This window comes from Chamaea fasciata, unplaced genomic scaffold, assembly GCF_029207755.1.
Source record: "Chamaea fasciata isolate MVZ Bird 193981 ecotype frontalis unplaced genomic scaffold, bChaFas1.0.hap1 SCAF_26, whole genome shotgun sequence".
Classification (NCBI taxonomy): Eukaryota; Metazoa; Chordata; class Aves; order Passeriformes; family Sylviidae; genus Chamaea; species Chamaea fasciata.
The window spans coordinates 4,291,536-4,319,036 of NW_027094111.1; the positions used below are offsets into that span (position 1 = coordinate 4,291,536).

Sequence of the window (27,501 nt, forward strand, 5' to 3'; positions counted from 1 at the left end):
CTTAATTTTTTAGCACTGTACAAGATCTCTGGATTCCCAGCAGAGTTCTGTGAACACCTCACCACAGCCCTTTCAACTCTGACCTTCCTGATACTGCATCAAGGACACAGCCAAGGTGGGAAGAGAACACCCACTGAAACAATTATAAAATACCTAAAAAGTGCCCATACCAGCAAAAACAGAAAGCAAAAAGAATTAAGTTTTTTTCCTCTTCCTGGAGTGGCACTTTGGTAAGAGGCTGCAGATCTGATGGAGGACTAGAGCCATCCCTGCCAGTAACTCATGTTTACTGAAAAATGATCCAGCTGCTCCTGAACTGCTGCATTAGTGGGGTATTTCCCAAACCTGATCAGCTGCCACCTACCTGCAAGGACACCACTGCAACTCCTCTGCCCTTCCCAGGGGAAGAAGGAAAAGGTGCCCGGTCTGCAGGGTGCTGTGGGCACAGCCACGTTGGCTTTCCTTGTTTGGGATTTTGGGTTTTTGTAAAGGTTGTGTGGTTGGGTTTTGGCTTTTTTAAAGAACTGCAACTATTTTTAATCATAGGACTTCTAGCCCATGCAATGTTTCACTTCCATTTTTTCTGCAGCAGTTAAGGCAGCATTGCAGGGGAACTTCAGAACAGAAAGAGGCCTCCATTGCTAAGACAGCTGAATGCTCTTCAGAATTAGATTTCTCTTCCATCATGAAATTAATGCTTACACCACATCTCCTCTGAAATTCCAGCTGGATATGCACCTTCTGCACACCAAATCTGAAATGTCTGAAGGTATGTCAGAGAGAATAATGTTAAGTGAACAGGTGCTGATGCAATGGATACTCATTCCTCCAAATTAAAACAGAAATACAACCACCTCTCACAGGCTGCTGTAAAGATTTGAAAACCGAGAGAGAAAAAAAAACTGTATCCTACATTTATATAAGCTCTGCAGGAAGTTCAGCAGGAAAATCCAACGAGAAGACTGTATGCTCACTGGTGCTAAGGAAGGAAAAAAGTGAAGCTTGTGTCTGAAGCAAGGGCAGAACTGGAATTTGGTCTGCTTTTCATTTTTCCTTTTTTTTTTTTTTTCCCTGCATTTAATGCAATTTGGCAGCTTATGATCACATAAATATATACTGACATTGTGTTTTGAACTCATAAACTATACTGATTAGAGACTGATGTTGTATGAAAGGAGCATGTCCCATTCCCATTATTTCCAGCTATCTCCAAATCCCACATGTGTAAAAGCCAATCCATTCAGTGGTTTTTTTCTCCTGTAAGGACCTTGCCATCTGCTTCCTTTCCCAGAGACAGGCCACCTGAGCATGTGCAACACATCCCACTACACTCACTATCAGTAGCTCTGCGGGACATGCAGATTGGAAAATCCAGGATTAAGAGATCTTCTTTTTTCTGTGTAAGATCTTTGAAGTGAAACAACATTGATGACTTTGTGTGATCATTACTGTTCCCAGGTTGGGGTATGCCAAGTAAAGTTTATCTGGAATGAAACAAACACTTCATTTCTGAAAAATCCTTACAAAACACCTGTACTCACCAGGCACACTTCTTCTGCAGTTGGTGTCAGAACTGGCATGCTATTCAGTCCCACGGAAAACAATGACTGCACCTGGAATGCTCCTCTAGCCTAGTAAGCTTTTCCAACTTCTCTGCTCCTTTCCAAGTACTGCATGAACGTACAAGCAGGAAAAGACAAGTCTGCTGGCTGAGGAAAGGTGCAAGATGAGCAGGTGCCATGGAGAATTCAACATGTCCAAGTATTTGATTTGCAAACCTGTTCTTCAGCTTTTGGTATTTGTTTGTCTAGAATCAACATATGCCCTCCACAAAACGAGATGATTACTAAAATCCAGCGGGATTTTATAATGGGATCAACTACAACTGTCCCTTGGTATAAAAGCCATTCTCTCTCAATTAGTGCCTTCTCAGTATTATCATGTTAAATATGTAAATGATTCAAACTCATGATATGCCAGTTTTGTTATTTCCAAGGCAAAATTTTATTATTTTCCAGAGATCTACTTGGACACATTTCTTAACAGCATTCTTAAGCTTTGAAGAAGTGTGCTGCAAATTCTTTGCTTTTCCACAATTGGGGAAAGAAATCCAATCCATACCTGGATTTAATTAGAGAGGAAAAATTTAAATGTTCAAAATGTTTTATGTTTCCAGCACCCCTAAAAGAGCATCCACCTTTCTTCTGAAGTGCAAGTCATCTTTATTTTCAAATTAATTTCAAGAACCTGTGCCATGCCTCTCTTCAACATGGACGAATTTAACCTCAACCTTTACCTTCCGCACTTGAAATCTCTCCATGGTAATGGCAGATTTGGAAAGCTATTCCAGTGCTCAGGTCTGTGGAGCTCATATCCTCCCTCCTCCCATCCCACACCAACCCTTTGACCTTACTGAAGGAAATGAGAAAGAAAGTTGTCTTACCGATAACTCCAAGGTTAATGTCCCCTGCGAACCCCACCTAGCAAGTCGACATCATGACATGTCAGGTCAGCCTCAATCACGCTTCCCTGATAGTCAGGTAAAAGGAAGGAGTTAAAATACAAAATTGGCACTTGCAGATTTCTGGACATCAGAAAATATATTCTGAACTGTCTTTCAGAGCTTCTGGTAACCTCCAAGTTGTTAAAACATTTCTTCAGAGGGATTCTCCTGTCCTAAAATTTCAGAAGTTCCTGATCAATAACCAAGTATTGCAGATCCACCTTGACTATTTTATTTGAATGAGACCAAAAGCTTATGGTTTCCCTTTTAGTACAAGCGGGTTTTTTTCTCCCTACTCTACACATTTTATCAACTAATACATGCTCAACAAAACTGCTCTGGGTTTCAAAGGACAATTCAAGCCAATAGACTACAACAGCTTCATTCAAATTCTAAGTTAACAGAAGCTCTAACTTCTTTTTCTTGTTGTTTTAGAAAAAACAGGAACACAACGTGGTACACTCTTTCTATAAGGCTCTGAGCTGCTCACGCAGTTCACGTGAATGACAGAATTTCACTGACAACCTCCACCATACAAGCAATCCTTAATCACACACATATTCCACCTCGAGTCATGCATGATCAAAGATTGCTGCTGACAGATTTCTAGGATAGGTCCTTGCTGTTCTATGGATGGGCCACCAGCATTTTTTGGATAACAATTAAGCCTTGCTGAAAATACATTCATTCAGTAGGGTCGATAGATCTTGGTACCAAATATTTTTTGAGAGATTTAAGACTTTTTGCTCAGTACTTTACATTTATTTTTCTCCTAGCCTTATAATAAGAGTGCCCTCTCTATTTTTTTTCTCTGTAGTTCAAGTTACAGAAATGGGCTTAATGTCCAAACATGGAAGGGACAAAAAGTGGTCAGGTTTTTATACAGAGTCACCAAAATCATGCGGTGATCTTTTACTTCGAGTTTATTTTGGAAAGGTTTAAGCAATGCAATTGTCATTCTTTAATAATCAGACTACAGAAGCTGAGACTTAAAAATAAAATATTACTAGAAAAAACTAAACCTTTAACACTTTGAAAAAATGCAAACTATGTCGAATAAAATAGTAAAATTATAAGTTGAGGTTAGTAAACTAACTCATTAATAAAGTGAAATTAAGTATATAATAACACAGTAGCTGTAAAAGTATTTGCTCAAGTTTTGGAACTGCTAGGAATCTGGTAACTTGCTTCTTAAGTAAAACACCTTATCAATACAGACATTTAAGCAACTGCTATAAATGAGTGATCAAATGATTATTAAAACCCCATTTCATGGCTCCTCCTCCAATGCCAGCAGGACACTCATAAAAGCTGAATATTGGTGTGCAAGTTGAAATCCATTTTTAGCATACTACAGAGGATCTTTGCTAAGTTATACTGAAGAAACAATCAAAAGAAATGCACGAGAATAAATTTAAATTTATTTTTAACTAGATGTCAAAATTGTGCTGAGAAATTCTTCCCTTGAGTCAGGCATGGTAGTTTTCCACTGTACTACAGTATCTGTGCTTGATAATTTATTTCCATCATTTCATTAAGTTCTTCAAGTTCAGCACACACCACTACTTGAGTAAGCTGTAGCACACCTTATCTAAGGATTAAATAAAAGTACTGCTGCAAATTTAAAAGGTGAATTTGAGTAGCCATAAACCATGTAAATCAAAGAACTTGGTATTTCTTGTAATTATAAACTTCTACTGAGTTTACTGTTATGATTTTCAATTATAAAAATGTATAGCTCACTCCCCATATTTAATAAAACTACTGGTCTAAACGGTGATTTGGGCAGAAGTAAATACAAGATGCAGCCTTACAGTTCTTGAGGAAGACAATTTTAACATTTTTGTTTCCGAGCTGTTTTGTAACCACTACAACTGAGGTGTTTCCTCCCCACTCCCCCCAGAGCATTTGCTAGCACCTCATCTCTCCTAAGCTAACATGTGCAATATAGGAACACTACCTTCTTCCAAGATGGAGAGGACTTAAAACACAATTCCAATTAAGTTCCTTGTACTAGATCCCCTTTACAATGAATACTGAAAAGCCAATGCTTATTGGGACTACAGGGTTCTGCTCAGCACTACAAGAACTACCAGAAAAGTCATATGGATAGGGCAGCAAAACTTCGTGTTAAAACAGAATTACAAACCACATCCTTATCACAAGGCAAAGCCTGGAGTGTATTCCCAGGCAATAGCCCTTTGAGTTCACTGCTCAGGTAAGAAACAGCAAGGACATGATTTGGCCCCATTTACTTTATGAAGTGGGGAAAAAAAACCCAAACCCCAACATACTAGGTATTGATTTTTAAAAGCCCTTTTAAGCTACTTATGACGAATTCTATTAATTGGAAGAGCCTGACATAGGCAAACCCATTTCTGAGAAGCAGACAGACATCTTCGATTCAGGTCACAACTCAAACCCTGCAATCCCATTCCAGATCCATAGCAGTGCAGGGAAGCTCATCTTACTGGTTATATTCTGACATAACACACTTGAGACACCAGACAGGAATAGAAGACAAAGGGAGGAGTATGACCACTGAAGTTTAACTTCCTCAATAGTCTGTGTTTGGAATGCTGTAAATCAAGTATGAGCAATGTATTGGATTTGGATATTTAGAGGCCCGGCAATAGTTTTCTTTAGAGAAAGTATAAATCCGTTTGTTTCTCTCTTTTCTTGAGAAGCAAATGTTCTTCATTGGGGTACAGAATGGCTTAGATGCAACACAAGAGTAATGTCATGATTTGCCAGTTAAAATTGACATCTGGGAATGTCCAAGACAAGGGTCAAAGCAACACATAATATAATGTAGCTAGCAATGCCCTCAAAAGATAAAAGTCTTAAACTTTTTAACAGCCTTTATTATAAGGCAGGAGAATTCTAAGGCAAATTGTTCATCATGGCAGAACATCAAATTAAAATGTCAAGATAGAAATAAGCAGAATCTGGAGAGAACATTTGTGTTATCTGTAGCAAGAATTTAGTGTGCCATAGCACCCAAGTTGTAATTCTCATTCCTAGTCAAATATTATTTTAGATTAGACTAAGATGCTTGAGATCAAAATAATTTCCCTGTGTGTTTGCATGCTCAATTTTACAGTAAGGCTGGATCCTACCAGAACAGCCTCCACAGGGACTCCACAGGACATCATCAAAGGAACAAAATTAACACCACTGTAGGATCTGCTTCCTTCTCCACATTACATTAGAAGACTTAAGGTTTAAATTTGATCTCTGTGAATACTTGGATACAATTCAACACTTTTAAATAGGAAAAAAAAAGTTTCAAAATTAGATGCCGATAAATTATTGAATAGCAATTAAACAGTGAGTGCCTTTTGGGCTGTCTGAAATTTCTCCTAGTTTTCAGTCTGATGTCCACAGTGCTACATGTTGGAAAGCACAGGAAATTTTGCATGAATTTGATCACTCACATAGGCAGTTATACTTTGAAAACAGTATTTTTCACAAGGATTACCAATGAAATAATGTTTTAGGACACAATTGAATTTGAAATAGGTAATGTTTTGAATAGATTTTTGAGTTTTATTGAAATCTTACATGAACAAGAAATTGGAAATACAATCACATCAAGGAACAAATTGCCACGGCTTTGACGTTTTAAGCCAAACAAATTTTGTAGGGCAGATTTTCAAAAAGGTGTGAAGTTATAACAATTTAAAAACACAGTTATCCTACTTCTAGGAATGCAAAACATACAATCATGTTATTTTCAATACAAGAAAACTTAATTTGTTGTAATTTCTTAAAACTACTAAGACAAAGCACTAGCTTTTACTTTTATGTACAGCATACTCCTATGTAGTCTATCCCAAATCCAAAAAAAAAGAAAAAAAAAAAAAAAAAAAAGAAGAAACTGTCCAAAACCAGAGGTTCTGCAAAATCATGATTGAACAGTGTGCCATTCCTGCTTTTAAACTGCTAAAATGAAGCCTAAAATGATAAAAGCACTGAAACCCCATATGGAGTTCAGGAATTCTGCAAGCCCAGTAATGTCCAAGTGCGTTTATGAAAAAAAGAAAACTAAGAGACTCGAGTATATACACAATAGAGTGATTCTTCAGCCCAATACAAATGGCAGCCAATCGCTACTGAAGGATGAAACATTAAGCCAATTTTTTTTTTCTTTTTTGTTGTTTTGAAAGATGTAGAGCTATAGCCAATTCTATGTTTCCAATATTCTCAATCCCTCCTCACTTGTCTACTTCCACTGTTGCCCATAAGTATCCTGATAAAATTCCTGGTTGTCATTATTGTAACCATAGTTACCGGCATAGTCACCACCTTGCTGGAGCGGCTGCTGAGCGATGGGTTGGGAGCCCCAATTCTGCTGGTTGTTGGTCTGCCGGCGCTTGGAATCAGGTTGGTTGTACCCATCTGCCTTTCTCTTGCCTCCTACGTTGCCCCCACGGTTGCCCCTGGCTCCACGAGCACCGCGTCCTCTCTGCTGCTGCGCAGGGCCCCCTCTCCCCCCCCTGGCTCCTCTCGGCGGTCCCATGGGTGCCCCCCTCTGTGAGTAGCCAGCTCTACCTCTTGGTGGTGGTGCTCCCCGCCCCCTAGGTGGTGGAGGGGCACCTCTCCCACCCCTTCCTCCTCCTCCTCTTCCTCTTATAGCATAGCCATCATCATAGCCGTAATAGGGATCTTCGTAGCCACCACGGTAGTCATGATAGTCATAGCCATAGTAATCATCGTAATAATCTTCATAGCCATAGTAATCTGGGGGATAGCCATATCCACCTCTTCCTCCACGGCCTCGGCCTCTCATAGGAGGTGGCATGCGAGGCGGAGGGTAGTAATAATAGTCTTCATACCTAGGAAGAGAAAGAAACACAGAATTATCCATCTCCAAAAGCAACCCAAAATGTAGTGTACATCCATCCTTATTTGACGCTGCTTTACACCACAACGATACATACTCTGAGATTCAGAAGGCTGAAAATGACTCTTTTATTTTTGGGATGTGTGTCTCTTTTATACTATTTTACACAGACCAATTTGATTGGTGAAACAAAAGCAAACCTCTTCAATCACATTGGTCAGAGCAGAGGGACATCAAGAAGAAGTCCCTCCTAGGAAAAGGAATGAATAACAAAGGTACAGTTACAAAAACATTTCTCCTGTTAACAGAAAATTCCCTGGGAAAAGAATTTCAGAAAACCAAAACACCCCAGGCATGGAACCAGGGCTACACTTATTGATTAACAATACACAACACGGAGAAAAGTTAAGTCAGGTAATTCAGGTTCTCCTAAACCAGCCCATCTGACAGCACAACTCCACTGTGCAGCATTACCACGGTGCGAGGGTGACACTCACGCAGTGCTCCGGGAGGCCTGTCTGGCAGCCTGACGTTCTTTCCTTTTCTTATCCGGTGGCTTTGCTAATACTATTTCAATTTCTTCCCCTTCTATCTCTTTCCCATTCATTTCATTCATAGCCTGTACAAAAATTAAAAGAAAAATAACTAAATTTTTTTTTTCTGCTCAAAAGAGAACTAAAACTTACTGCAAGAAATTAGACAGTTGGGATGCTCCAGGCTGAGCCGTGCCATGTACTTCGCTTTTGTGCTACATAAACAGAATGTTACACATCACTTTTCCAAGTCCCACTTTATTCACCAGTTACAGGGAAGCAGTATTTTTTTTTAAATGTGCTCTTTTTATCATAAGATAAAAAAAGGATTAAAACATATTAAGAATTATTTTATAGAGTCAGACATAGCACCATAAGTTTTTATGTTCTTGGTATCTCCTAGGAACCTTTCAGAAATACTCAAGTTCTCACTTCTTACACTGACATAAACACTCACTGCACTTATAAGACTGGTAGGACATGTGCATACCAAGAGAAAGATTTGTTACTTTTGGGATCCCCAGGTAGCTGAATGTGAGTCAAGTGACTGAGAAAATCAAGTAGTTCTGAGGTCACATACTTGAGAAGAAACCAAAAAAGATTACTGAAACTTGGTGATCTCATCAAGCAAGCCCTGAATCCTCCAGAAAATAATGTGCAAGTTTTAATGTCCCCCGAAGTTCCTCACCTGGAGTTATCTGCTTTGCATTTACCTTTTTTGAGTTTTAGTATTTGCTTTAATGAAGACCGCATGTGTCTGTAGAGCTGCATGCTTCAAAAGCATTAGAATTTATGGCAATTTATTTCCAAGAAGGTGTGAAAAATCAGTAGACACCAGAATCAATGAGCCAGTTCCAGGCATTCCACACATAAATACCATAACAACCTTACTGAAAGCCAAAACACACCCATACACAAAAATATCTCACAAAGTCCATAAGCCAATCCAGTGGCCATGAAGCAGTCACATGGGCCACATGTGGTAGTTTCCAGCTTGAGATGAGCATTAGTGATGCATTTGATCTGTCTTTTTCTCAACTGCTACAAGGTTCCAGCTGCTGAAATCTAACAGAGCATTTAGCAGGTAATTGTAGAGGGAAGGGGCTGGAGAGTGTTTGCAGAAATAGTTCAGAAAACCACACCCAGAGGTGTTGCTGACTTACCCCTTGTTCCAAAAATTTCTTGTCCTCCCTCGGACACGGTCTAAACCTACCCAAACCAACCTCAACCTCATTAAATACAAGTGATATTCATCCTAAAGCCATACTCAAGAGTATTTTAATACCTAATCTCATGTGTGGTAAAAACCTAAGCAATTAAATGGCTAAAATCATTAATAAGAAGACTGAGTATGGAGCCTTTGAACTGTCCACGTAGCCATATACATCACATACAATACACCTGCTTCAAGACTCCCAAATGCAAAAAACACTTCCAATTCTCTTCCTTTCCCTCATGAACCATGGATTTAGCAAACAGATGGAGTAATTTCTACAGAATTCATTACACTGACTCACACACAGCAGATATTAATGACCTTCTGAACAGCTCATGGACACACAGGAAAAGAACTCTGAAGCTTACAATAATGATCTTCAATATTTAACAAGTCATTGAGAAGAGACCTCAGGCACGTGCAGAGTTAAAAACAGGTAATCCTTAAAGAGCTGCCAACACCATTTTCCTCTCCTTCACAAAGCATTGTTTAATTACCTCCCACTTCCTATTCGATACTTTTGTCACTCCGAAAGTACACACAGCCCTTAAGTATGGGTCTTTGAGAGACAACTGATACCTTCTGCCAGTGTTTCCTCAGTAAAATTGTCTAGGTTGATCTTTGTTTTTTCCTCTTCTCTAGACTCCCCTGCATTGCTCTACACCTCTTTTCCAGTCTACTTTTTAACTTGCTACAGTTTTGCTCTTTCAAGTTTCACATCCTCCTAGCTACTGAAATCACAGGAACAAAAATATTAGCATTAAAGTTCTCACAATGGGAACCTTATTAAAGGGGCTCTATGGTTTGTGGTATCGAGGTATTTACCATGAAGAATTTTTTTAAACCATTTGTACAAAATAAAGCACTCTCAGCAACTCAGCTAGGAAAGAATAATGAACCTACCTTCACTGCTGCACCTCTGTCCTCAAAATGAACAAATGCATAATCCTTCAACTTCTTTACTCTTTCCAGCTTTCCAAATTCAGAAAAGGATTTCTCAAGAATTTCTTCTGTCACAGTAGTGGCCAAGTTTCTTACAAATAAAACTTTTACCTGGTGAAAAAATTAGAACAAAGCTGTAATCTTTAGAAGTCAAACCTCAAAAGAAACTACCAACTAGGAAGATATTCCCTTTTTTGCTGCATTAAGAAATTTGGGTAACTTTACTAATTCTGTAACTGTTTTAAAAAATTTAAAAAGAGTGCCTTGTAGTTACCTGCATGAAGTTTCTACAACTTCTCTCCTTCCATAGTTCCCTTCCATAACTAGAAGAATATCCAACTTTGATTTTCTGCTTCTGGGATGCTACAAATCCCAGCAAAATTTTAGTAACAGACCTCAAGGACAGCAAAGAGTTACCCCAAAACACTGGGATAAAGTGCATCATTCCCCACACTCAACTTCACCTTCATCTCACTCTGGAAAATAGTTTTATGCAATACCTACCTGGCATTGATTACAGCTAAAGCAGAAAATGCACAGCCTGACATGTCAATCCAGCAGGATAACCCTGCAGAGGACTAGTGTAGATATTAATAATTAGTAGCAGCATGTTTCCAACATCTTCCAACAGCGACTCATTGGCAGTGCTCACACCACACTTTTTGGACAGTTTACTGTGAAAATGCTCTCTAATTGCTTTTTGTGTCTCAAAACAGCTGGAACACATCTTTGTCACTATGGCATAGAGAAATTCCTCCCAAAGCACAAGAGCATCCAGTGAAGTCTTTACTGACCTTTGCCATGACTTCTGGATCAGGTTCCTCTACTGGATCAGCCCATTCCACCGTAACAACATTTCCCCAGACTTTTACTTTGCCACTCATCAGGCGTCGGCGAGCTTGTGCTGCTGACTTGTGATCCTCATACTCCAAGAAGCAGAATCCTCGATTCTTCTTTTTATCATCAGGTTGATGATACAAAATTACATCCACCAAACCCTCTGAAAAACAGATCTTTAGTACTGAGCTTGAAACGGAATGAAAAAAGCCTAGAGTCTACCCTAAAATGCCTTCACTTGTGTTTTGTAGTGAATTTGAATTTTACACCAGAAAGGGAGTGGGAGCACAAGAAAAGCAAAACAAATAGCAGATATCCATCTAATTTACCCAGAAGCACATCACCTAGCAAGTGAAATTCTACAGAACAGACTTACCTCACAATTAGGCTCTGCAAAACATCAACCTCAGCAACTCAGAGTTTAAGTTTTCTATACTTTTAAAATCATTTTTACATCTTTGAAAGGCAGCCAGCACTAACACGTGACCTCTCCCCTGCCTCCTGCAGAACCTAGAAGGAACATCTTCCACATCTCTCCAAAAAGAGAGAACTAAATGAATATTCACCTTCTGTTTTCACCACTTCCCTGAAGTACTTATAAATAGCAATCCTAAAAAAGAAGCAGGAGGTTAAAGCTCTCCTACAGGAACAAGAGCAAGTGACTCAATCCCTTATCTAAGGCAGAAGCACCCTTTCAGTGATGAGCTGACTTCTCTTCTTCCTACTTGCAGCACATACTGGAGAATGCTGGAAAACTGGGACAAAAATTAGTCTGTTATTAACTATTTCTCTAATAATATTCCCTCTACACCAACTCAGTATTCCCTCCTCCCCTTCACTGCTCAGGAATACATTTGCTTCGGGCTCTCCAAAAAACTTCTCCATGTTGACAGCAGAACCTCCTGTAGATTCAGTAACAAATCCAGAGCCTTCAACAGAAAGCTAAAACAGGTAACAGAACTGGGACCTTCATTTTTTTCATGTGTGCTGGTTCTTCTGAGTTCATTTAAGCTGTTTCCATCTCTAATTGTAAAGTTACATCATCATTCATTTAACAATCACTAAAACAAACACAAGTCCCTTTACACTCCACCTTAAGATACAGTACATACGTAAAATTTCTAACAAAATCTATCTTGGGATCCAACTTGAAAATAGTTTCAATGATACGTGAACACATCTGTCAAACAACTAGGCCTACAAACCAGAGACTAAATGGTATTCTGGGACTCATTAAGTCTTACCTGTGACTTTACCAAACTCTTCCAATATGTTTTCCTTAGTTTTGTTCTTTGGAATTGACCCAACAAATAACCTGTTATTTGCCACGGAGATGCATACTCCAAGGTGCTTTCCAGGACGGATTTCATAGTTGTCACACTGAAAAACAAAGCCACTGATTTGCTTTATCAATATTATACAATACCGTGCATAAAAATATCCCCAGATCATAAAATCAGGTATTTTCTTCATCATCTGCTACTTTTATACATAGCACATTGAATTGGGATTGCAAGAGAATTCCTAGAACAGCTGTTTTTGTGTCGGCATTCACTTGGAAGTACACTGCCAAGCTTAGGATTTCCACAAACTTCAGAAGTCCTGTTGAATGGAATGCTACAAAAAAAACAAAAAGCAGGAACAGGAACAACACGGGACCATATACAAATTGCATGGCATAAATTTATTCACCTGTTTATCTCAGACTTGAAAGATCTTTCTAGTAACTGGTTACTGCTTCCTGTCCTGTCAGTCAACTGCTGCTGCTGCTATTATCAGTAAGCAAATACACGGCATTAAAGACACTGGGAGCTCTTCCTCTTTCCTTGGATAGCTTTGAACACTGAAGGATTGCCAAGACAATCAACAGTCTAAATCAGTCTGTGACCTGGCTTCTGACCCACCCCCAACAGCAGGCTTTTTTTTTTTACTTTGCACATTGTAAGATTAAAAAACTTTACTGTCAAGATTTAAAACTTCCATTGAAAAAAAAATCTAGCCCACTGCTTCATGCCTGTACCCACAGCTGGATCACTCTGAAAACCAAGACTCCCAACAGGCCTTTAAAGGTATAAGAATTCAGCTTTTTATAAAAAAAAAAAAAATCAAGACAGACTCTTTTAGTCAGGATTTTCAAACACAGCAAAGAGGATGGATGTTTCATCATCAGCCAGCTTCTGAAAATCTCATGCAATTCTTTAAAAGGAGGTTTTTAGCCATTCTAACTCTAGCTGAGACATAAGCCCTAAAAATGACCGCAATACCTTCAGGAACCTTCTTTATATTCTACAAGGATGTTAACGCACCACAGACTATCAAATAAGATCACTTCAAGGAAGACAAAAGCATTTCAGAATTTTGTTTCATATACTGAAGTAATTCTTAACACAGTGAAACTTTTTGTTCTGGTGCCATGAACTTATTAACCTGAATCTGCTTTTTATATTGTATCTTATACAAAGCCATTCTGCTTACAATCAATCCCATTCCCACTGGTGCCTTGCTGACGCAACGAGAAGGCCCACATGGGTTTAACTGCTTTTAAGTTTCTCCAGGTTTCAGATTTCCCTGCACCCACCAGCTTAACTAAAGTGTTCAGATTTTACCCCTCTTCTTCATACCTCATTTAGGATGAGCTGAATTCCACTAAGGCAACTGAGATTAGGCATTTCACCCATTTCAGGTTCAAAGTAAACACAGTATTTTACAGCCATATCCAAAATCTTGGCAGATACATCCCAGTCTGCCTAATTCTACTTCTTCCTCTGAGGCAGAGGCAAGGCCCCAACCAGACTGCTGTCTCTGCCTTTAACCCCCTATTGCTCCGTGTCCTTTCCCAAATTGCCTGGGTGCATGCTTGTCAGCTTCCAAGCAGTGAGCAGCCTGCATGACTGGAAAGAACAAAAGGCCACGGGAAACAACCAAAGGAATTAACTCAGAGACCTCCTCCATGGCAGCAGCAGCTAATCAAGGCAACTCCAAGTAGTTCTTTACACTAAAAAGGGTGATGAAACTTAAAACACACTGAAGCTTAGAAAATGTATTTTCTAGCTGGAATCAAGTAGGCCCCTAACAATCACCTAAGCACTCTGATCAGCCACAGTAAGGCACAGCAGGTAATAGTCTTTTAAGTATCTGTACTCACTAATGAAACCAGGAGGCAATTTTTAAGAAAATCAAATTTGGAGTCTGTCAATGGATGCTTTAAAGACTTCACTACTTAAGAAATAACCAACATGTTTGCTATTTACTTTGTCTTGACCTGTCTGGAAGTAAGTTACTCACCAGTTTGACTGCTTCTTGTGCTGCATCTTTACTACAAAAGGTAATGAAAGCATAACCTCTGTTCTGACCAGAAAGAGGATCCATCATGAGACGCAGATCCCAAATTGGACCAGCTTTCTCAAAGAGTGGTACCAACTCATCTTCATAAAGGTCTCGGGGAATTTTACCAACAAAAACCTAAAAAGGAAGAGGACACTTGAAACAAAGCTTTTTCAGAAATACAAACATCTTTTTAGCATTTGAAAATTCCTGGGAAAGAAAGAACAATGCAGATAAACCAGCAGAGCAGAAACATCACAGTCACCAGGGCAGCCTTTACAGCAGCTGATGTAATTGCATGCCCCCAGTGTTCTAATCCTCCTGCCATCTGTACGAGGTTTTATACACAGAACACCTGGGTTTGTTATTTATATTGAAGAGGCTGTGAATTTTCCCTCCTGAAGAGATAAGTGGTTCTTACATGGTTTTAATTTTGGCAGTTAAAAACTAAGACCTTACAAACTATCCAGCTGGTTATCATGTTAAAGCAGGCCAAGCACTTCCTTGCTCTTGCAGTATTTTCAAATCCCTCTGTAAATTAATCTTCCTTGGAAAGTTACAGAGATGGAAAAATAATTTAATAATAATTTCTGTTTAATTGCTTGATGCACGGTTTCCACTTTTAATGTATAATGTAGTCTTGTTTCTCATCTGCATTGGTTTCAGCTTCCACCAATGGAATGTTTAATATTTACTTCAGCAAACCTGCAAGTTCTTGTGGTTTTGTTCCTTACAATTAACTTGGGTAAAGTTTTGTTAATATCTTTAGCTGAGGTCTCCCTAGACAGATCTTCCCAGTTGTTTAATCATTGCAGCTCTCCTCTGACTTCTCAAAACCTCTTCCATGTTAATATGAGCAAAACATTCCAAACACCCCTTGAGATCAAAATACATTTAATTTAACTGCAAACATTTTTTTGTAGAAAAAAAAGCCATGAGTCAACATTTCCCTTCTCAGTAAGGCTTGCCACAATTTTATCTCACACTGAAGAATTTCAGAACTAAAGACACTCAGTATGCCCATGGAAGCACTTGTGTAACAAACTCACGAGGAGAACATGACTAATTTGAGAAACATGGAACAAGGTAGAACTTCAAGATGTTTCATGTTACACAGATATTCCTGAAATTCAGTTTCCGGAACATTACTTACAAGCTTAGCCTCTCCCAGTTCAGTGTGAATGTTGACTGAACATTACTTACTGGGGAAAAAAGAAAGGAACTGATTTATCACACTGAGTGAAAGTTTATTGGCAGGACCAAAAGGCTTTCCCCACCATACCCTTAGAAAGCTTAAGGTATTCCTCTAGATAGGTATTTACATTGTCATTACTTCAGCTTTATTGAATAATGTGGCTTTAGCTCTCAAGACGTTCACCTACATCTAGAGAGCTAAAGCTACAATTAACATTCAATGAATTCCACTTTATGTTTTAAAGATTAGTTGGTGACAGATACTTACAGCAGAAAGACCTGATGCACCTTAGAGGGAAGGAAGTCTACCTAGCACACATCTTCAAATCAGTAACACTACTTGGGTACCCTCAAGAACCAAATGTTTGCTGTTATTGTCACGTGAGTGACAGCTCTGCATCAACGTATCTGAGCTGACACAAGTTACAAGAGCTTCAGTACTATTTATATGAGTTTCAGACAGAAAAAATGCACTGTCACAATCCAAAGGAATATTTACTACATTTTTTTATCCTTAACATTGGAAAAGGAGCATATACGCTACTATACAACCAGAAGTGTTAGAAATAAATGAGAAGTGGTTCTCAAAAGCTTAAGAAAAAAAAGGAAACAAAAAAAACCCACAAAACCCAAAATCCCACCTACCTCACTGTGGCAGAAAGTGCCCACAATGATCTCATCACTTATGTGCAAACATGCTCTGCCTACCCCCAAATCCTAGGATCCTGTTTAAATTGACCAGAGCTCAACAGCAGAAGCTGAAGTCTACATTTCACAGAACTTACACCAGTTTCAGCAACATGTTCAGTATCTCAGGCTGACAAACCAAACAGCACGTCTAAATCAGTAATCAGCCCTTAAACCCCACACTATGCCAACAACACATTCATTTGCTAGAGGTATCACTTCTAGAACTAGCTGGCTGGGGTTTGCTATAGCTTTTAATGCTGATTCAAGTTACTTGTTCTAGCTTCAGGAAACTTAAAAATATAAAAACATATTCTTCATAGAATGAAAGTGCAGCTAAATTTGTGGCTTTGCTGAGAGCTCCTAAAAAGCCAAACCACCAGTGGACAATATACTTAAGGGCAGTAATCAAGGACTTTCAGTCATGAGAGCACTTCACTGTAGGAAGGAGCAGCCAGTCCAATGGTCTGTGCACTTCAGGGCTCACCAAAAAAAATGTTATTAAAGGCACTGTCCAAATGCTCCTAAACCCTGACAAACCTGGGGCACCCACCATCTCTCTAGAAGTCTGTTCAATGTATGACCACCCTCTCAATAAAGAAATGCTACTTTATGTCAGTGAGACATGGTGCAATTAAATAACACTTTATACATCACATAATCACCCTGGCAACATCACTAAGTTGGTAAACAACCTCTAAGTCGCCTTTCTAAATGCAGAAATAAAACAAAAAACCAAAAACCTGAAGCTACATGGCCTCTTTTCAGTGTAGCAGTTGTGTCAGTTTCATTATTGGTCTGTGCAATCATCAAAGATTTTTTTCGTATAGATTGAAACAAAAGCAAATAAACAAATCCTTAATTATTACTTATCACAGCTGACTTCTTCAAAACTTTTATGTGAGTACCTTCATACAACACCCAAGTCTTCTTAATTTTTAGCCCATTACATACATTTTAGCTCATACATTTTTAGCCCATTTAGTGTTGCTTAAATCCCATTTCTTGTAAACAGTCTCAAATATCTGGAAGTCACATGTTTCCTACTCATGCATCCAATCACTTTTCAAGTGATGGACTATAAACTTCAGGGTGAAACATGAAGTCTGATTATTTAACTTTAAAAAATTTTGCACAGCCTTTCTTAGTATATTCCACCTCTTTTTTTCTCCACTTTAACCTATCTTCCCGTCTTTTTGTTGAATACTGAGGAGTAAGAAAGAGTGATTAAGACACATGTATTTTCCTCTACAACACATTAAACTTGTAATATAGATTGTTTTCAAGTATTTCCCACTTATGAATTTGCAATGCAATTCTCAGATTAGTCTGTGTATACCAACCTCTGTCCCAATGCCAGGCTGAACACCAGAATATACAGTATCTGGAGGTGGACCCCCATATTTCCTCTGTCCTGTAGTTACATCCAAAGTGTAACCAGTCCGCTCTAGCAAAGCCTGAAAAAAAAAAAAAGGTCAGATTTACAGGAGAGAGGGCAGTGGATTAAAATACACAGAACAAAAAAAGCATTCCAAGATAAGCAGTTCTTTATCTGCTCTTTGCCACACTTGATAAGGTATACATGAAGAGATACAATCTACAAAACCCTGTTGTTTAGCAGGTTTAAAAAGCTATCATAAACAGCAACATTTGTTTTATGTTACAAGGTTGCTGGGATGAACTTGTCTTTTCCCTTATTTCCCATTTTATATGTAGCACCCCAAAAAGTGCAGAATGCCAGACAACTGAGGCAATTCTTCAACAGATATCAATGTTTTTATAGAGCCTAAATCTGGGCAACTGTGTGATCAGAGAGAGCTGCACTTCCAACAACTCCTCTCTATAGAACCTCTATCATGCATACACTTCTTCAAAGCCAAGTGTGAATATACTTATCCAGGTGGTATTGATGCTTTTAAAGTTCAAATACAGGCTATGTACAAAAAATATATCAGCTAGCACAGAATAAATAGTATCTTTAAGTGTTACCTTAATCTTTGCTTCATCTGGTCCCTTCGTTGATTCCTGTACTTTGCTGCCTTGTTTCTCTCTTTGCCTGTAGGTCTTCATAACTCCACATAAAAATGCACTTTTGTTCTGTAGATACAATTTACAAAATAATTCAATTGTGTGCATGACAAGCCCTGGGAATCCACTGAATTTACACTCCATACCATGAAGTCACTACTTCAAGTCAATGCAAAAATCAAATGTCAAAAGAATCCTTCAGGAAAATACAACAATTAATTGAACAAACTTGTCAGATTGAAAAAGTCATCAGATTCCAAACAGCATTTTAACCTATTTTCTCAATTGCACACATATTTTTATTATCTGGGAACTTCTGCTTTGTGCTAAAATACCTACACATTTAAGGCAATTATTAACAAACTTGTTATTTGGGTTTGAAATATAAAACAGCGACATCAGTGAATAAGTTACAACTCTCCTGCCAGCAGTGCCAGAACACTATTTATACTCATGTGCTCACACTCCTGGGGCTCTCACCTTACCTGTACATGCGACAGGTCACTTTCTTTAAATTGCTGTAATACAGAGAGGGCTCCTTCTTCATTAAATTCCCTAAGAGCATCAATTGCTCTTTCATCAAGATCGACATAAGCTACCAACCCTAAAAGTTAAAGATAAAGAAGTTACAGATTTCTATTGAATTCCATGCAAACTAAGAACTATGCAGTTTGCTTTTAAAGCAAAAAAAAAAAAAAAAAACATTTCATAGCAACAGAATTAGACATTTAATTATATACTCCTACACAAGTATATGAAAGAATATGAGTACAATGAAAAAGTTAAATTAAAATGTATATACCTAAACACTAACTGACATGCAAGATTATATCCCATGTGTAACAGTTTTCTAGCATTCAGGAATGCAATCTGATGCATAAAAGCAGTATTACACACCAGGGTCTGAAACAATGAACTCTGGCTCACTTTTAATAATTTGAGTTTTGTTTGTTTATCCCTCATTTTAAGTTCCACACTTCCTTCTGTTGAGTTGAGTTGTTCTAGAGTAAACTGACAGGTGAACATTACAAGTATCCTATTGTATGGGAAAAAGGAGCTACCCAACTGATGATCAAACACTTAGGAAGCTCTACCCCACAAAATATTAGGAAGCAAAAATTATTTGTTCACTCTTTCCTCCAGCTTCAAAAAAGCAGGAGTCAGTGGACATCATGCGTACCTTAAACAGTGTTTGGGGTTTTTTAAACTCATTTTGTTGCTCTATGCAGTTCCAAGAGCCAAAATTCAAAAAGGTATTGTTTTGAGCCCTGCTATGTACCCAGAAAAGCTAATGTTAATTTTACAGGTACAGACTCCCCCAAGAAACACTGGACCAGTTCTGAAGCATTTTCTTTTCAAGGATCTTTACAAGGTTTTCGGTTTTTTTTTCCTTTTGTAATGCATTTGCATCAGTTGTGGAGTCAGACATATAGACTGAGATTTACACTTTTAAAATCATACATCCAAATTTAGGACAAATACCAAAAACTCCACACACTTAGCAACAGCTTGATCTCCAAAACACACAGATTATTTCACTGCTACTTGATTTGGAAAATGCACAGTAGTGCCAAGCCCAAGGACTACATTTCAGAAGTGATCCTGCATATTGGAAGGCACCTGTATCTTTCTTTCATAGAAGATTTCAGCAGATAAAAAATCGCTAAATTCAACCCCAAATTTGGCTCAAGTGTCAAAAGTAGTTTGCTTCACTAACAAACCCCTCCACAATGCAAACATCTTCAGTGGCATTAATGAAGTGTAAATAAATGTTTTCAGGTTACTCATGCAGTGGAATTATACTTGGTAGTCAGGTTCTGGGCTGAAAAGCTTTTAAACTCCTTAAGAACTCCTCACAACACAACCTAACTGCAACACATGTTAGAACCCCACGAGTTCCTCTGCTCAGGTATTTATTTTACACCTTCTCTCAGACCATCAAGTGCATGTCATCGTGACCCACAGGTGGAAAGTGCATCTCTAGAGCCAATAAAAGCTGGTAAAGGCTTGAAGAAAGCTCACTGTGAATGACTTCCAAAAGACATCACCCACATGAGCCAGTTTCACACTGAAGATTGATAAGGTATTGGTTTTGAACTGCCTTCACTTGATCAATGTAATTTTTAACTCTTTTCAACAAAAACTGTCATCTTGCCAGCCAGGCATTCAAGGTAAACACATAGAGCAGTTCTACTGCTTCTTGTAAATCTGTTCACAGAACACACTCTAAAAAGGAAAAGAAAGCCTCTGTCTATAAGATAAAATAGGGTGGTTATAAAAACAAAATAGGAAAACCTGTGTATATAAAGAAACCTCTTAGGAAGTTGCAGAGACCACTTGCTACCAGCAAGGTATTACTCGAGTTGCTAGATAGCTTAGTCCTCAACTTTGTTAGTGTCAGGCTGAACATTTCAGTGTAATAACCAACATGGATTCAACTGTCCACTCAGAACTAGAGAGAACAAAAAATCCACAGGCAGACTCAATTCAAATGTAGTCCCAGGCAAGACAAGCTAGTTGCTTCCCTCACTAAGTCACCTACCCAGCCTTTGAGTGGTTTAGAATCACTGTGACAGTGACAATAGAAACGTAAAAGCAAAATGATGAATCAGACTGAAGAAAATAAAAATGTACAGTTTAGTATGTGAAAACATCTTCATTTGATGTCTAAAACTAGTGCTCTGTGCCCTAAAGCAACTAAGATATCACATACAACTCCAAGGATGTGGCAAGTAATTAGTCAATGTCAAACCCAATTTGCCTTTAGGGAAATCAAAGTAGCAACACATTCAGAGCTACACAGATCAAAAACAACGAATTTTTAACTCTTAATCTATAAAAATTTGAAAATGGTATGCCCTCACTTTCATAACCAATCAGAAACAAGAAATGCATATTATACCTGTCTGAAATATTTCATCAAGTCTCTCTGCCACCTTCTGTGGGAGGCCTGCCTCTATCAGTGTCTTGTAGTGTTCTGTGTGAGTTACACTGGAAGTATCCATTGGTTCTTCCTCTTCTTTTAACTGTACCGCATTACCATTCACCTGATTAGCCATTTTATTATGCTGCTGGAAAAAATTCAGGAGCTATATTACAATAAGCCAGAAATAACTAGTTTGTAGGACAATGCATGATTTATCTAAACTAATTTGTATACATGCTGCAAAATCACCTGTATCAAGTTTTATTTAATACTTTTTTGGATGCAGCTGATCTAAGTTTCAAAAGAAAGTACAACCCTTAATACTGTGGCAAATGTACATGGAAGAATTGACATAGCTTTTTAAAAATGTACTTCATGTACATAACAATGTCTAAACTCCATCTACTGATTGTCATTAAGTGGTTACCATAGCAGCTAGAATGTTTGGGGACACGGCAATAACATCCTTCAGCAAAGACTCCCAAGATCTAGTGCTATTTCCAGTTCCCATTCCGCTACTTTTAAAACAATCGTTCAAAATGTAGTGAACACATAACCCTGCAGAGTAGCTTAAGGTATAAAAATGTTAATACTTGGTTCTTGTCAATGCTTATTTCCACTTGCTTGGCTTGTTGCCATGTCTTCCTTCAAACCCAACATGCTGCACAAGACTAGCCACAGGCTCTCTCCCGACGCTGTCAGAGCTCAAGGACAGAAAGAGAAAAATTGCACTTGGATGGACATTGTCATTTGAAGCTGTAATGCAACAGTTTCCATGCTTTCAGTTTCCCTCAAATAGGAGCTGCACAAATCACAGCTACTATTTCAATAGTATATACCTTATTGGTTTAAAAGGAAGGCATGACTGCAGCATCTTCAGGTCTTTATGTTAATAAAAGTACTCGCTTTCAGAATTAACAAACTGATTCCAAATACGTGCCCCGAAAAATGCACAACTATCTTCTCACACAATTCCAGTGGGCTTTGCCCAATCCATTAAAGACTGTTTCCATTTCCCAATTAGTCAGCCAGCTGATACTCAGTGCTTTCCAATAAAAAGGCTGACAAGAGACAATTCAACTACCCGGCAGAGAACATAAGGATGATCAGCTGTTAGGCTGAGAAATTAAAAAAGCCTCAGGCTTTAAATGATGGGGGCAGAAGTTGATGAGCAGCAGTGAAATGATAACCAGGTGGACAATGCAGCATGGTTGGAGCAATGCAATTAAGTACTGGAATACAGGTATGAAGATGATTCACAAACACATTTTTTAAAAAAACGCTGAGGCCTCAAGCTATTTACTACACTGCAGAACAAGTCTCTAAGCATCAGCACACCTCTAACAGTCCCTGAACACCCAACCCTTCCAGACTACAGCTCATGAACTGCTTGGAAGAGATCCTATGAAGATTTGCAAGCTAGAGCAAGGGAAGAAAAAAAACCAAATCATTTTTCTTCAGACAGTAGTGCTTTTACTACAGCTGTCTTATCCTGAAGGGCAATTTTAGAGACATGTAAAGCAGCCTCACACTGTTCCTGTCAGATGCCACTTCTTTAAGCCATTAGTGTGGAAAAGAAAGGAAGTTTTCCATAGCTACACGGCATATATATATACACACACATTCTGTTACTTGACAAAGAGAAATTACTTTCTAACCAATTCAGTTTACTTTAAAGCAACTACAGCCTAATTACAGAAGAAAAACGAATGCTACTTGAAGCTGCAATAATGCTTAGCTATCCTTAGAGGTATTAACTATCAAAACACTACTGAACATCAATTTTTTGTAGATTATGAACATCACAGAAGGCAAAACTCAGCTACATGTCTGCTTGCTAGACAGCCTTGGCAAGATCTCAAATTTGAAACAGTGCAGGGCAGAGGGGGTTTAATTACACCAAAAATGCTTTGGGTACAGAACCATTCTCAATCCTTCTTCTCAAAAACTCACAAGCTGAGACACACAAAAAAGATATGAAGAGGAGGGCATTTTTGTGTTTACCTTTCTACTGCCTTATAAAATCATTTAATTACACATATAGTCTTCTCTGTACACAGAAAAAAAACCTCGAACAACCAAAACCAAACCACAATGAACTGAGAGGCTACAGCAACAAATAAATACACAAAATTTACTTGAAGCAATTACTAGTTACCTTCTGAACTACAAGGGCTTACTTATGGTGACACTCAAGGACAGTTTTTTGTTAGCCCAGAGCAGCTCCCAAGTGTCACACACCCAGAAGTTGAACATTTTTTTCAGTGCTGCCTGTAAGCGAGCAGAAAATGGACAAGCTCTGCTGTGCCCAGGCAGAAACACCTCCCTGGAGTCCAGTGACTCAAACTTCTGACAGGCAAGATCCACAGCATGGTAAGATATCAGCCTTCACCACAACCATACAGCAGTGTGGGGAGCAATATCTAACCCTAAAAATCAGATTACTGCACAGCATCACAGCTCAAAGGCTTTTTACAGAAGGCTTTTAGGCAATTTAAATTCATACTCAGCTTTATAATTCACTAGCTGTATTGTTTCTTTTTGCTTAAGGGTTAGTATCTTCATAAAGAACTAAAATCAAATACAATGTATGTTCAGTTGGGGTATTCAAATTTTAGCTGTTTCCTGTCAAACAAACTTAATTTAAAAGGTTTTCCTATACTGTAGAAAATTCTGAAGTGACACAGCTGCCAAAATATTCAGGTACCAAGAGCATCCAGAAGACATATATTTCTTCTCACAGACATAGCAATAGATCCCCTAATGGCTTGGCAAGCTTGCCCTGAAATCTGAGATTAAATTGACTTTTCTTCCACCATCACCAACAAGCAAAACTGCACCTCTTATAACACTGAATGTTCCCTCTGAGCTCAGCAGAGATATGAGGGCGACAGTCACAGCTGAAAAAGACTCTTTAGCTCTCCCACTAGGTCACATCAGTTAGTTCTAGCTACCAAGAAAAATATTTTTAACTGAATTTTATCTAGTAAGTAAAACACACAATGATTACTTTAACACTGTTATTCTCCTCTAAAAAACATGAAAAGCCTGTTAAAGAGGAGTGCTATCTCTGTTTGCATGTGCAGTGTGTGCATGTGACTCAGCCTGTGACAGACCAGGCCGTGCACAGGAGCACCCACATAAACTCAGTTTTTCATCTGTATTAAACAAGATATTAAAACATGTAGAAAATAGGGAGATTGCTTGACTCAGGTGGATTATAAATAAAGAATTATGTGTGTAAGTACATGTGGGATATGTATTTGTTTTTAAAACAAGTAGAAATGGATGAATTTAGAACAGTGTACACAAAACCATGCTTACTAAATGAGCAGAAGTAAAAAACAGACATTGGGGACAATTCTACACGGGCAAGAGAATTCTCACTGGTGCCCAAGATGTCACCTACCCTCACCACCTCCTAACTGCATACCAGGAAGGGTCTTGTTTCAAGTTTCACACTGTTGTTGCACAAAATGTTCTTCTGAAGACTGTAAATACTTCATGACAAAAAGCATGGTTTTAGCTGTTCACTATCCTTCATCCAAAATTCCTGCATCTCGAGAGTAATTTATAAAGTTACTAACCTCTTTTCTAAGCTCTCATATGGTAAGTAGGAAGTTAAAATTACAAGTGTTTCATAACTCAAATGGCTCAATTAGTTATTTTTCTGGAAAACAAATAATTAACAGAGGTGTGGTCCTGACAGTGTGAGGCATCTTGAAGAGAGATACCTGATCAGAGCCTTAACCTGACAATCACTGGTTAAACAGCCATGATGTTACTATTCCCTTTAGCTCACACCATGCCTCTAACAGAGGTTGCCACCTACAGACTATCTAAGTATAACTCCATCCAATTAATTATAAATTCAGTCTAGTTAACTCAAAACATGCTCAGGAACAGCTTAATTGAGAAGGAACAGAAAAATTTCTGGCAAAAGGACAATATCTAAAACGACCAGAACTTCACAGTGATTATGTACCAATAGTGGTTTTGTTGCTGCAAACTTAGTTTCATGCAGGAATGGAACTTGTTTAGCTCAGTGGCACAGGAAGCTGACTAAAGCAAACATAAAAACTCTGCACCACAGTCATTCCACTTGCCCACGTTGCTACTCCTTCTAACCAATACATTATCTGTAACAAGCAGGTCAGTTAAACCATAAAAATAACACCGAAGGAAGTTTGGGGGACATTTGTTTGGTTTCGTTGTTTTAATGGGCCACAAGAAAACAAGCGCAGTCCCTGCAGTTATGCCTCACACTTCAAGGTTCCTGTCAAGCAAGGAGGATAAACATACAAGTGGGGGTAAAATAAGAATTCACATTTAAAGGCTGAACTGGGGTTTTATTAAACCTCACTTGTTCAGAAACATTCCTGCACATGAAGGCATGTACAAAAGGGTGGGCCCTTTATTCTGTACATAAAGGCATTTCTCCTAGACCTTAGCTCATTCAATCACAGAAAGCACACTTTAGTAGCTTAACTATGGTATGCTAAGTGTTTCTTAGCATGAATTACAAGAAACCTCGTTCTGAAGCCATCACAGCCTGAAGACCTTTACACAGCAGTCAGGATTTCTCACTACCTGTAAGCCAAAATGCAGCCAGCAGCCTCACTTCTCCAGCTCAGCCTTGCTCACTCCACAACCCCCTAAAAATAGCTGAGAACCTCCAGTATGATGTAAGCAAGAGAACAGCACAGCCCACAGAGAAACAAACTCTGCTTCAGTACCCACACAGCTGTGATTGGGAGATGACTTTAGCACAGTAGGTTAGACATGTGCCCATCAGAGCCACTAAAAACCACTGACTAACCTAAACCATGAACTCTACCCACGCTCATCTCTCACTGGACTTGGCTTTTCACAGCTCGTCTGCTTGTCTGGGTTGTACTAAACAACAATCCTGGTACTCTCCAGTTCCAAGCGACACTTCAACAAAAAAATGAGCTCTGCTCTGAAGAATTTATCCTCAAAGAATTTTGCAGATGTCTGTCTGACAAAGCAGGGAGTACTGGGATTTTTGACTAAATTAGGAACTTGAGTGTTAACAGGAGACTCGAGGATTATTTCAATTGTGTTCATCTAGACAGAAAATCTGAGAGGTAAGGACATGTAATGCTTGTGGGAAATACAATTTCAAGGATGCAAAATCACCAAGCAGACACTGCTCGTTTGCAAACACTACATTTTATATAATACAGGTTACAAAAACCTTACACTGAGAGATGCAAAATTCGTCAGATTATTTTTACAAGTAAAAAGCAAAACCAAAAAAACTGTGTTAAAGTGTACTCTCAAAGCAAAAAAAAGCAAACAACAACAACAGCAAAAAACCAACCAATCAAAAACCCAAAGCACCAGCTTCATGAGCATTAATGTCCTTTTGCAGCACCAAGTGCCGCTGGGATCCTTTAAAGCCACAAACATGGGAAAGGGAACCCAACACACTGTTTCAAAAAGAGTAGTCCAGCACAGCTAAGTAGCATGTTCAAATACTGACAGGTAACAAGGCTGCTCAGACCGAGTAAATAAAGTCTTACTTTTAAACTATTTGCGATAACGATGCATTTAAGCAAAACTTCTCAAGATTCAGTAAAGGCTTCTGACAAAAGTTAATTAAAAAAAAAAAAACCCAACGTCTTAACAACAAAACTCTGGACGGTTTCTCCTTTAAGCACTTGACAAGCGTTATTTCCTTAATGGCAGTCGGAAGCGCAGTCCCGAGCGCTGCGGGTGGGTGCAGCTGTCCCTCCCGGCTCCACCACAGTATGCGCTACCTAAGATCTAAGGGCGCGCTGCGACAGCGACGCGTTTGCTGCTGAGAGCCTCCTTCTGTGCCCGCGGGCAGAGCGGACCGGGCACAACCACAACCGCCAGGGCTGGTGCGGCTTTAAGAGCCCGGAGGGACCGAGCAGGGACCCGACCCGACCCACGGCCCCGGGAGAGGCGCGTCCGCGGCCGCCCGTCACATGCAAGCCTGATCCGCACGGCTGGGCGGAGCGGGCCGCCCCCCCACCGCCCCCCGCCGGGCCCGCCCCCGGCCCCTCCCCGGCGCCGCTCCCGCGCCCGCGCCCGCCCGCCTTGCCCGCGGAGCGGCCCCGCCATGGCCCCCGCCCCCCTCCGCTCCGCCGCGCCAGCGCCCCGGGCCCGTCCCCGCCCGCGCCGGGCCTGCCCGCAGCCCGCGCTGCCCGTCCCCTCGCGGGGCCCACGTAGGAGGGCTCGGCGCGGCCCCGGAGCGCCCCTGCCCCGCGGGGCGGCGCCGGCACTCACCGGAGCGGGGCCGGCGCGGCGCAGCTCGGGCCCAAGCAGCGACGGCAAATGGCGCGCGCTCCTCCTTCTCCTCATGGACGGCGGCGCGACCCCGGCAGCACGCGGGGTTTCCCGGAACTGTTTCCAGGGACCGCTGCCTCGCCCACTCAGGAGCCCGCGCTCCGGACGGGCAGCCGGCGGCGCCAATGA

At 39.7% G+C, this 27,501-nt stretch overlaps 1 protein-coding gene across 3 annotated transcripts; it reads right to left on the minus strand.

Annotated features, from left to right (window-relative positions):
• Positions 1-6,029: 6,029 nt before the first annotated feature.
• Positions 6,030-27,419, minus strand: HNRNPR (heterogeneous nuclear ribonucleoprotein R). 3 transcript variants are annotated; one of them, XM_066204681.1, is made up of 11 exons: positions 27,313-27,415; positions 21,013-21,178; positions 18,596-18,714; positions 18,072-18,179; positions 17,426-17,539; positions 14,163-14,339; positions 12,122-12,257; positions 10,835-11,040; positions 10,002-10,151; positions 7,847-7,968; positions 6,030-7,341 (listed from the first exon to the last, which is right to left on the minus strand). In XM_066204681.1, exons 1-11 carry the CDS (start codon positions 27,385-27,387, stop codon positions 6,729-6,731), a joined length of 1,986 nt encoding a protein of 661 aa, XP_066060778.1. In that variant the 5' UTR covers positions 27,388-27,415; the 3' UTR covers positions 6,030-6,728. The 3 variants fall into 3 exon arrangements, with proteins under 3 accessions (XP_066060778.1, XP_066060777.1, XP_066060779.1); XM_066204680.1 differs by having other exon boundaries at positions 21,013-21,181; positions 27,313-27,412; XM_066204682.1 differs by lacking the exon at positions 21,013-21,178 and having other exon boundaries at positions 27,313-27,419.
• Between the last annotated feature and the right edge of the window lie 82 nt (positions 27,420-27,501).